Here is a 12,113-nt window from a genome sequence, read left to right as displayed (position 1 = left end):
CCCACCCCACCCCCTCTTGCTCTAAGACACTCTTCATGTATTTCTGGAAATGGGGATTAAACTGGGAGGAGCCACATATTATCTGTCTCAAATTCTGCTGTCATGACATACCAACAGTTTTAGCTAATATGTAAAAAAATACAGTTTTATAAAAGTTACCTCGAGCAGCTTTAAAGAGATGGTAATCATTGTGCAAATTGAAGTAATTTTAGTCATTCTAACTGGCTTAAACGAGACAAGTTTGGCCTGATTTAACTTCTGACAGCGAGGAAAAAAAAAAAAAGGTGCATCTGTGTATGTAAACTTCTGGTTTCGACTGTATATGTGGACATTTATTTTAAAGCACGCTCGAGAAATGAACGTACCGCAAAAGAAGCGCTCCTCTGGGTTTTTTTAAGATGCTTCCTGTGTGTATAATCAGGTGTAAGAGGCACTCCTCTGCACTGTATTAACACAGCGCTGTGTAAATGACACTGAGAGATTTCGTGACTGCTGAGAGCTTAATGAGCTGCCTCATTACCGACACGTCCATCAAACATGACTAATCCACGAGCCGGTAAAATTATTCATGAGCGAACATGAATAGAGGAATTACTGCTGATAAGGAGGGAGTAAACAAGGAGCATTAACTCATTCTAACAAGCTGCGTAACAAGCTGGATCGGCCATGGAGGCAACAAGAGTAGAGTCATGGTGAGCAACACAGCACTCCTACTGCAGACAGGAAAAACTCTATTAAAACACAGACACTTTCTGAAAAGTGGTTACATGGAGAGCTTTGATTTTCCTGTTTCCTGTCACTTTTAGATCACATAAAGTAGTGCAGAAAACGTTGAAAGTGTGATGTGCGCACTTGTCTTTTATCCACTCTACCTCTGAAATAAAGTCCATTGCAACCAAACGACTTCTAATTTGTAAATGGAGTCCARCTGTCTGAAACTGAAAGCTAGCATTGTGAAGAGCAAGGAGCACAACAGACACATCTGAGATAAAGTTTTGGGGAAGTTTTAAGCACCRAATTTATGAAGCAACATCCATCCATCCATTTTCTGTACACCTTTGTCCCTTGTTCAATGAACACTATTCAGTCTGAAATCTGAAAGCGAACAACAAACCTACCAAGTCGTGACCGTCCATCGTAAAAGACAAAGCATCTGTCAGAAAGGCAGCCGAGAAGCTCTTGAAGAGCTGCAGAGACCCAAACCTCAGGTGGAAGAATTGGTCAAAGGCCATTGTTGAAAAAAACTGGCAAGATGTTGTTGCAGAAAGCTTCTTTATTTGGGAGCCYGTGTTTATGACAAAGAGCATGCGTCTTGAACAAGTTGGAGATTAGAGACTCTAAACTAGATTTAGAAACTCGTCGTTCTGTATGCCTGATGCTCTGATGGACCTCGCTCTGTTGAGTGGATTTTTCTTCTTACCTCATCGGTYTGGGAGTGTGTTGGMTTATTCGGCCCGGTGTCGACAGCTGTGTTTGRTAAAGCCCTGTAAACCTCACCCAAAGCCTCTGCTTCCAGGAGCTGGGCCTGGGTTTTTGTATGTGTAYTGTAACGGGGATAATGCTTTGAGAGCGTCCGTATCCCCGTTAAGCCTTATTTAGTGCTGTGCCTGAAATCTTCCAGCTGCTTTGATGCCATTGCTAATGTGCTACTCATGCTACACCTGCTATGCAGACCCAGTTAGACAGCAAAGGCAGCTAAAATGTGGATTCATTGTACTGGCCGGGGWATGTGGTTGGATGCTGTTAATAAGGACTAAAYTAATTATGCTTGTGTTCCTGAGATTTATGGCTTGAGCTTTGGTCCTGCTGCAAAAATAACCTGCTYTGTGTGGAGACTTGATCACATATTAACACATTWAAAATGTGCACTGAAGCAGACGCASCAAATTAACATGGGACGTTTAAAGAATTAACAGTCTTTTTTTATACCTGTGGGTGTGCGCCCTCTAGTGTCTAATTAGAAAGRATGCAAAAAATCTGRGTTCGACGGAAGCGRCAGCAGAAAGGAGACRCATGATGTCAAAGCAAAAATGTTTAAAGGTCATATGTCATCATTTTTTAACTAATCCGTCGTCCAGGCTTTGGATAAAGGACAGGTTTTGTACTGTCCAAGGAATAGTTCATTTCCATATCTGGAAATGAGACGTATAAGTGTAAAATGTAAATGTAAAATAATGCGACACCTGATCTGGACATCAACAACATGTCACAATCTTTTTGGCAGAAAATCTGCTTTATCTGCCTGACTTTATTTAACCTGCTTATCTCCTTTAGAAACAATGGAGAAACTGCTGTTTCTCATTTTATTTTGTCCAAGCGTCTAAAATCTGTAGCTTAAAYAGTACAATTTTATGTTTTTAAGTCAAGAAAAAATGACTTAATGCTTAAAGTTCTCTATCTCCGYTTGTCTTAGTTTTGGACTTACATATTGGAGCAGAGACAGCAAGACGACAACATTTCACAAAATGAGACATCCTCCAGTCTAATTCATCACTTTAAAGGGACGTCAATTAGATGTGACATGTGAAGCAGCTGTCAAAACAATCTTACTATTAGAACTGACTGCTGTCTTTTTCTATTTATCGTTTTTGTCAGGGTRTGGTCAAAGCTGTTTAGGAGAAGAAATTTATTCAAATTTATTTATCTACAAAAATTTATGACCGGGAATTGAATCTCAAAAGTTCTTCCACAATGGAAGACTTACTCACATCTCCTGCAACTCTCTCTCTCTCTCTCTCTCTCTCTCTCTCTCTCTCCCTCCTCCTTTTCTTACTTTTTAGGAAGATATTTTACTGGTATGCATTTCTGGCTCATGGGGAGGAGGACAGAGAAAATGTGGAGGCAGAAACTCCTTAAAACTGAATAGATTATGTGGTGAATAAAGAATTACACAGAGTCAAATCTGCTTATTTTTTAAGTACAAAACACAAATTATGCAAATGGAACATTGTAGCAATAAGCTGTCCTCCCCCAAAAAAATTTAAATTCAAGTAATTTGTATAACACATTTCAGCAACAAGAAAAGACCCGAGCGGACAGGGGGGTCCTAAAGTTTATTCAAATATATAATAAATACCTTTATTTATTTAAAAAAATATATACTCCCACAGACATAAAAGCCCAGGAATAACATATGTTTAGGATAAAAGAAGAGAGCGTTGCAAATTTGTGTTTATTTTATTGACAATAAACTGTTCTATAGTCACAGTAGTTAATTTTAAAGAATAAAAATATGTTGAATTTTCAGCAGATTTGGACTAGCTTCCATATTTGCAGGAGCTGCAGAGAGTTAGGAAACATCTTTGCGAAGATGTTCARTCAATGGTACAGCCCTGTCATGTTTTTCAGTAGAGAAGCATACGGGCAGATCCATATTTTTTATTTTACTGCCTTTATTTTTGCAAGGGAAGTGGTCTCAGCTCTGAAACTGTCTCCCTGTTTCTGCTCTGTAAAAGTAAAGGAGTGCTTTGTGCAGATATGTTGCAAATGAAATGAAGAAACGAAGCAGAGAGTGACRAGACAAGAAACAGGAGTGAGAGCTGAACAACAGGAGGAAAGCCGAGTCAAAGCAGAAATAAAGCTCAACTTTTTGTTATTTGTACGTTTTCAGTCGCAGGCGGAAGCTCATTACAGAGGCAGCCGTCATGCCAAGAAGCTGAARTCTCAGGAGAACAAGGCCAAAGCCAAGCTGTCAGTCACACCAGAGACCAACGGGAACAGCTGCGGTCCTGCTGGTCCGGCCCATCCGCTCCCTGCTAGCAGCAGCAACAGGCAGGGCACAGGTGGAGTTTATCCCCCAGACMGATTGCTGATCTCAAACTTTTTATTTTCTAACTCTTCCCCCCTGTCATCCTCTCTGCAGAACTGTTTTCCATCCCCCCAGACTCCCTGTCCTCCGTCAAGCCGTGCCTCCCGTCCTCCACCTCCCCTCTCTCCTCCTCTCCCTCCGTCAGCAGAGCTGGCAGTGAGCCTCCKCCGTCCAGCCCACCCTCCGCCCTTCCGGCCCCCGGCCTCTCTTCGTCTTCCTCATCCTCCTCCTCCTCTTTAAAGTCTTGTCCCCCGTCTTCAGTCGCCCCCTCCCCCGCACCCGCTACCCCGCAGACCGCCTCCTCGTCCTCCCAGGATGCTCCTCTCTCAGCGGAGTCCGAGGAGGAGAAGGCGAAGAAGCTGCTGTACTGCTCTCTGTGTAAAGTCGCCGTCAACTCTCTGTCTCAGCTGGAGGCTCATAATGCAGGTAAGGAAAATAATTAATAAAAGTTTATTTTTATGTATGGGTTTTGGTACTTTGGCATATTTGGTTTCACTTCGGAGTAAAGATGAGTCACATGGGTCAATATTTCTCTTTGTAGTCTTTTTTTTAACCCACACTTAAAACACAAAATAAAACACAACAATGTGAGTGAAATTTTTTTAGCAAAGCCTTTGAGTATTTAACCTCTCACCTTTACTCTGATTGGCTAGGCTTACATAAGTACACCACTTAGTAATATTTTCAATTTTTGACTTGTAAAATAATGCAAAATAGTTTAAAACACGTATTTCAGGGAACACCTCCACTTGCTTTGACCATTAAAAGACGGGAATAATTTTGTATTTATGTCTGGACTTTGACTGGGACGTTCTAAAATATGATTCCAGTATGCTGGACTTTAAAATACTGTTGTCGGTTTAAAAATTATTGAACCGCTTAGCATCACAATACATTGGAGATCTACTGCTGTTGAACCATAATAAATAAAACATTAACCAACATTTTGATGTGTAACGACAGCACTTGGTAAAATATAATGTTTCAATTGTTGGTATGTGTTTCTATACCTTTGTATTTTTGTGTTTTTATGAGGTAAAGCACTTTAAATTGCCTTGATGCTGAAATGTGCTGTACAAATAAACTTGATTGATTGATTGATTGATTTGATATAAACTATTCCTTTCTAACTCTGTCTGTGTGTTTAGTGCTGACAGGTGATCGTCCACCTCAGTCTTCTCTAACAGCCCAACAGATTTTCCTTCATTATTTTTGTTTCACTGATGCTGTCTGACAAATGTCTTAAGCTTTCGCCTGTGGATTCACTTTGAAATTAAGTCACAAATGCACACCACAGTTTTCAGAAAGCGTTTTATACTTTTTCCTTTTAACATACACGCACGACTTTGCATTGTTCTGTCACTTTAAAACATGAAGAAAAAAAAATGTTTATGGCACTAATAGTAAAAAAGTGAGCAAACAAACCATGTGCTAAAAGAAGCTGAGAACAGGAAGAATATCTAAAACCATGTTGACTGAATTTTTATTTTTGACAAGTTCAGCTACTTTTGTAAATTACTCCAGGAAATACGCTCTGAATATTTAAAAACCCTTTTTCTAATTTCGTCCTGACTCGGGAGGGTGGAGACGCGTCTTAAGCCGAAGCTCTGAGACTCTTCTACCTTCGAGTCTTTTTGACTCGATGTTTTATGACTCCCGTAATGTTTATTTATGTATCTCAGGTTCAAAGCACAAAACGATGCTGGAAGCGCGCAGCGGCGCGGGGCCGATCAAAGCTTACCCTCGACCAGGGGCCAAACTGAAGAACGGCAGCAGCTCGGCCCTGAAGGGCTCCGGCCTGCAGAACAAAACCTTCCACTGCCAGATCTGTGATGTCCACGTCAACTCTGAGATCCAACTCAAACAGGTCAGCGAAGCTCAAATGCCTCTTGATCTCTGTTTTTTTTATTTATTTGATTCTTTTCAGGCAACTCCTGGACAAATACTTCCCTTTGCCAGTTCATCCTTTGCACATGTTCTCATTTCTCCCCAACCTACTTCCCCTTTTGCTCCCCCAATGTTTGATTTTGGTTGTTTCTGATTAATTATGGAGGGGAAAAAACATACAATACTTCATATAATTTCCAATTTTTCTGACAGTGTTTCTGTTTAGTATTTTGGCAAACAAAATCCTTTCAAATCATTAATACAAATCTCCTTCAGTTACTTGCAGTCAAAATGCAGCAGATGTGCCTGCTGATGCTTTTTTGATACAACTGGTATTACTAGCAGCTCTTTGCCTCCATCTAGTGGTCAGAGTGAGAACTGCATCCATTTACTGTGTTTKTGCTGTGTGAAACGCTTTGAATTGGACAGAAACCAAAGTAGAAATCCAATTTCAAATAAAATCTAGAGAAATTGTTTCATCACTGCTGCAGAAGATTATGCCTGTTGCTGATATTTATCATACTTAAATTTATTTGCATCATATGTGCAAAGATGTTTAATTTGCTATATGCAAAAACAGTCAGTTTATTTAGAAAGTTGTACATAAATTATAGGCCTCCAGCGTTTAAAGATGTATTTTAATTTTGAGATCTAGAACCTTTTTTCCCCCACCAGAACCCCACATTCATCCTCCTGATCAAACTAAAACAAGTCTGTGTTACCTCTTGCTATCAGAAACCAGTTTTTTAAGAAATATTACTACAGCACCACCATCAGCTATTTGCAGATTCTAGGTTGTCATAAATTGAGGCATGATTAGCGTGAGACAGCTAAAACTTGAAAATGGAAAAGCGGCAAAGCTTACGGTCTGATTTGTTCATGTTGTTGACGTTGCAGCACATTTCCAGCAGAAGACACAAGGACAGGGTGGCAGGAAAACCCAGCAAGCCAAAGTACAGCCCTTACAACAAGCAGCAGCGCGACTCGCTCACTGTGAGTGTCTCCTTCCAGCTCTCTGCTCAACTTACAGTGGAGAAATTCACCCATAAGACAGAAAGACGCAAAGAACATTTGCTTAAATTTGTCTTCATATTTTCTTTTTTCCCTTTCTCCTTGTTACCTACATGTTTCATTTGCTCTGCTCCTGACCTTTCTGCCTCTGATTCTTTATTTTTCTAATCTAATCTATTTTTTTTCCTTTCATCTTCTCTCCACTGCTCATTTCCCGTATTCTTCTGTCTTGCTTGTTTTTCCTTCTTCTGTTCCCTCTTTGCTTTTCCTTGTCGTTTTATTTAATCTTAATTCTTTTTGTGTGTGCTGTCATTTCTTATTCCACTTTATTTTCTACCATTTTCTCATATTTATTTCTTTGCATCGCTGTTTTGTCTGCTTTCCCGTTTCACCATTTCATTTCCCCTTTATTTTCTTATCTTATTTTTTTTTATTTCACCTACTGGATTTGATCATTTTCCTTTTCCTCTTTGACTCCCTCCGTTATCCCTCGTCTCCTTGTCTCCTCAGAAGGAGCTGGCGAAGCCTTCTCTATCTCCTTCCTTCCTTTCCTCTCCTTTCACTTCCACTTCCTCTCCTCTCCCCCCCTCCATCTCCCTCCCTCCTTCCTCCATCTCCTCCTCCCCTCTCCTCTCTCACACCTCCTCACCCCTCACCCCCGCCATCTCCCTCCACCCTCGCCCTCCGTCGTCCTCGTCCCTTTTCACTGCTTCCTTCCTGCGTCCTGCTCCCGGACCCATCAGAACCAACCAAGGATCAATTCTCTTCGCGCCCTACTGATGTCCGCGGGAGCAGAGGGGGAGTCAAGCCCACAACCTGTGACCCCTAGCCCGCTGTGTGCTGGAGCTTCAGCTGTTGCTGCGGCTTTGCTTACTTGACTGAATCTTCCTACAGAGACATGAAGAGGACGGAGACGTCCGGCTTTTTGATCAAAACCCTCTGGTTCCGTCCAACGCCTCCTGACATGGAGGGCAGAGGCACCGTTGCGTTCGCTGACCCGCTGACGTCGACCTGAACAGAACCAGAGGCTAACAAAGCTCCCAGACATACTGGAGAACAGGAGAAATGCAGTCATGGAATATTCATGAAGATCCATTTAGCACCGTGTAGAAAGCAATAAGTGTTACAGGAAATGGGTTCAAGACTGCAAAAAATAGGCTGCAGCTCATTTCTTAAATCATTTAATAGAAATATATGACATTTTTATTTTATTTTTACCGGATTAGACTTTTTAAAAAGATTTTGTTTTTCCACAATCATTAAATGCATCAATACTAAGGATTCCAACTAGTTTGAACATGAACTAAAAGCATCTTGAAGGTTTTTTTTGTTTTGTTTTGGTAAAATCAGACAAATATTGGAGACATGCAGCTGGATTCCTAAATGTGGATCCTCTTTCAGTTAGTTTTTTTTTCCCATTTGATTTAAATCGTCTACCTCGATGAAAGACCTGGAAGCACTTATTTGTCCTTAAAAGGAAAATCGAAATTTGTCAAAGTAACAAACAAGAAAAACCAAAATGAACAGAAATCGGTTCTGGCCGGGAGAAGAGTCATCGGTGCAGCTGTAGATTTAATCCAAATGTAAGAAAGGGGGGGAAAATATTGTATTGGTTATTTATCAGGCTGATAATTCGCCTCCTCTGACTCAGTAAAAAAGCAGAGGATGTGGGAAATGTTCTTCCTCCCACTGAAGAAGCAAACCAGCACTAACAAGATGTCACAAAACAAAAAGCAAAAAAAAAAAAAAGACTACTGCCATCTCATCATGTGTGGCTTCATATATTTACCAAATTATGAATGTTTTTTTTCTTTACTTTAAGTAAAACAGCCAAATATCGGCTTCCCCTCCTTAACTGAGCAGATGTCTCTTACATATTAAAACAGTTTCAGTACAAACATTTWTTTTTTTTGTCTCATTCAGATATTTTTTTCCGTGCACACTTCTACTGGTTGTCAGAGAGACGGCACTGAATCAGGATCAAGGATCAAGACGTGGGCTTTGACTAGGCCCAGAAAAGACAGTTTCTCAATTTGCTGGATTTAAATCTAAAACTAAAATATTAATTTTGTATGATGGTAAAAACTAGATTTTTTTAAATAATAAAAGTCCCAAATGAAAACAAATAATTGACTCATACCTTTAAAATTAAACTATTAATTATTAGCTCTAATATATCATATTGATTGGAAACGTTCTAATTTATAAGACCTGGAAATGTGAATGTGCTTTTCGGTATGTATTTATGCAGAAATGTTTTTTTTATCAGAGAAAATCAGTTCCTATTGTTTTAAATATCAAGTAGTCTTCTTACCTCATCATTACATTGTTTTAAATCTTACATAAAAACCCAGCCAAGAGACAAAAAATACTTTTTTTTTTGCCTTCATGTTGATGGAAATATTCATTGTTTCAGAAAACCTACTAAACTAAAATATATAGAATTGGATAAAAAATAATGCATCTGTAATTATCCTTCTTTTTTGTGCTCTTAACCAACAGGCAGAGAAAATGCATCTATTTGTCTTATTTTTACTAACTTCAAATTGTCTGAGCAGAAAGTCTGAAGTGAAGAAATGAGCCAGTGGAAATGTTTCTGAGGGTTTTTGTCTGCAATTTCAAATCCTCTCCACGTTTTGCTTTCTTCCTCCTGAACGACTTGAAGCATCCCCGTCTTCCAGCGTTGAACCGACCGGTAGAAAGACTTCTGTGTGTGTTTATCTATGCACCCTGTGTGACTCTTACCCATAAGACTGGCGTTTTCAAGAAGACACAAACTCACGTCCATCATCTTCCTCCTCTGTCCGATGATGTCGTCATAACGCAATAATGTACGTGCGAGCTGCCGCTTTTTCTACTCTCCTTCACCTTCTTCATCAGCAATACTGGGATCCGCAGGGGGCCGGATGCTGGAACCAGCTCCCAAAACTGGTGTGAGGTCAGTAGAGATTCACTGGCGGAGCTGAGATGATGTTTGTCTATGTGTGATTTTAAACAAAGCTGACATAGTTATTTTATATTTCTTCTAAAAATAAAAGTTTATCTTGATAAAAGGCACTGGAAAAAATAGCTTATAGTTACATAAGAGTTGTAAGAGGAGATCAGGAAGATTACATTTCATTGTACAACTTGGATGCAGGTTTTCAGTCCCGCTTCAGAAATCATTCATACGCTGCTCAAAATGTCCTGAACCGAAAGGATAAAACCTGCAGACAGAGACAGGAAACATGCGTTGTAAAATATACATGGAACAGATTTTAGCTTTGAATTCATTCTTCAAATGTATAAAAAGAAGAAATCCTATTTGCAGATTTATCGACCTCTGTATGTACAGTATTTATTTCCTTTGAACTTGTTTTTTAATGCGAAATTATATGGAAAATATGCAAATGTAAAATTTGTCAAGTGTCACATTTCTTTCTGTAAATGTTTGTTTTCATTAAAAATAAGTGAGCAGCATTCAGAGATTGTTTGTTTAATGATTGCTCAGAGTCGAAAGAAACCCCCCCAAAAAACTGAGCTATTAGTAGATTGCTGGGTAGTTGGAGGTGTGGTTGAAATGTGTCCTTTCTCTGATATGCTTTTTCTTTTTTTTTTTWAACAAATGAAATTGGAGTCAAGTTTGAATTTTACATCGATTATCTCTAATCCACACATCGTCAAATACAACACTGAACCTCCATCCCGTTACTCTGGCCTGTTGTCGGTGTGTTTTTATTAGGCTTGTGGGAAACCTCAAGGGGCATAGATGAGTATTCCTGCAGCTGCATCAAGTGTGGCAAAAAGATAAACAAAACTTTATATTTGAATATGCCTGGGAGAAAGGCTACTCCCTGTCATTTTGTTAATCGACAAAGTAGCACTTTCTCTGGATCAGTCCGATGTGCTGACGACATGTTTCACTCTTGACCTTGGGAGGACAACAGCGCCGGCCCTGATAGGAAGTTGCTCTCTCTTCTCTCGCTTCTCGTAATTCAGAATATGCAGCCTGACCTTGTCAAAAGAAAATAAATACAAGTCATAGACTTTGCATTGTTACCTGCTCATGTTTTCCTAGCTTTTAAACTAAATGAAACAAATCTAAACTGAAACATAATAAAGTAAAATACAACTTAAGGCATAAGTGTTTTTCACACCGTGCAGAAAGTCGCTAAGAGCAGAGAAACCTGAGTCAACCGGTCCTGTTGAGGACAGCCTCAGAAAACTGGACTGAACTGGACTTTTATTTTGAACCAGCTTGATAATTTACTGCACTCTCAGCAGCTCATGCTTTGTTATATAAGTCCAGTTAAACTATGACCATGTCTCTTTAGTGTCAAACCTGACAAACACGTCATTCATTCAGGCTTCAGACCAGCAAAGACTGATCCGAGATTAGAGATTAAGATGAAAAACGAGTTCAGTTAGAAGTCAGATCAAAGCAGAAATGTAATGACTGCATTATGGTTGTTTCATGTTGTTTGTATTAAAAAGGCCCAAATTTCATTAGTGATCACCTGAATGGAAGTTGTGTTCAAGCTGAAGTGTAATTCTCAGACATGTGGAGGAAGGTGAGCTTGTCAGATTTTTGGCCAACATGTGAAACATTGAGTGTTGAGTAAAAACGCTGCATCCTGAACTTACCGACCCAGTGGTGAAGCATGGTGGTGGCAGCATCATGCTGGAGTTTTTTTGTTTTTTGTTTTCCCCACAGGAACTTAGAAGCCAATAGCTTAGATTATGCATATCCAGGTGTTGAGATGGAAAAGATCCCAGACCTAAACCTGGCTTTGCTCTCCATCCAGTCAGATTGAGTTTGAGCGAATTTGCAACAAAGAACAGGCAAAAGTTTCAGTCTCCAGACATGCAAAGATGGCAGATGAGCGTTTGCTGCTGTGACTCAGGAGAAATGTGGTCCGATACAAACGTAAGCAACAGTTTCCAGATTTTTAGCTGAAAAAAACAAACGAAAAAAACATTGATAATCTTGTTTTCATTATCAGGCACTATTAAGAGTTTCATTTTATGACAGAACATTTCTAGAAGTCCAAACTAGTTAATTTGAACCTTTTATTAAGTAATGTAAAGCAGTTTGCAATATTTCATGAAGCATGAGGCGCATTTATGGTTTTTTTTGCACATACATTGGAACAAAAGCTGATGGACGCAGATAAAGTCAAACAAGTCATGTGACATCACTGCACTAAACAGCATCTGAAGCCAACCTAACATCAGCTGATTTGAAATGTTTCTTTTATTATTATTATTATTATTATTTCAAATGTTCCTCAGGTTAAAAAAGAAGATGCGTTTGGTTACAAAGTCACTACCGTCCCTTTTGTTGTTCTGGAGGATTCTGAGATAAAACTTTTAACCTTTTAAGACACAGTTTCTGTTGAGCTGTAGTTTGAGGGTGAAATCGTACTTT

At 39.5% G+C, this 12,113-nt stretch overlaps 1 protein-coding gene across 1 annotated transcript in view; it reads left to right on the top strand.

Annotated features, from left to right (window-relative positions):
• The window catches only part of znf385b (zinc finger protein 385B), a 72,681-nt gene extending 63,511 nt beyond the window's left edge, over positions 1–9,170 (top strand). The window contains exons 7-11 of the mRNA XM_008432906.2: positions 3,611–3,782; positions 3,863–4,234; positions 5,491–5,675; positions 6,593–6,688; positions 7,217–9,170. Of these exons, the coding sequence (XP_008431128.1) occupies positions 3,611–3,782; positions 3,863–4,234; positions 5,491–5,675; positions 6,593–6,688; positions 7,217–7,486 (1,095 nt within the window). The 3' untranslated portion in view covers positions 7,487–9,170. The remainder of the gene's footprint in view (positions 1–3,610; positions 3,783–3,862; positions 4,235–5,490; positions 5,676–6,592; positions 6,689–7,216) is intronic.
• Positions 9,171–12,113: the final 2,943 nt, after the last annotated feature.

Source organism: Poecilia reticulata, linkage group LG2 (genome assembly GCF_000633615.1).
Source record: "Poecilia reticulata strain Guanapo linkage group LG2, Guppy_female_1.0+MT, whole genome shotgun sequence".
Lineage (NCBI taxonomy): Eukaryota > Metazoa > Chordata > Actinopteri > Cyprinodontiformes > Poeciliidae > Poecilia > Poecilia reticulata.
The sequence above is the reverse complement of the archived record's forward strand: the minus strand, read 5'-3'. Positions and strand labels throughout refer to the sequence as shown.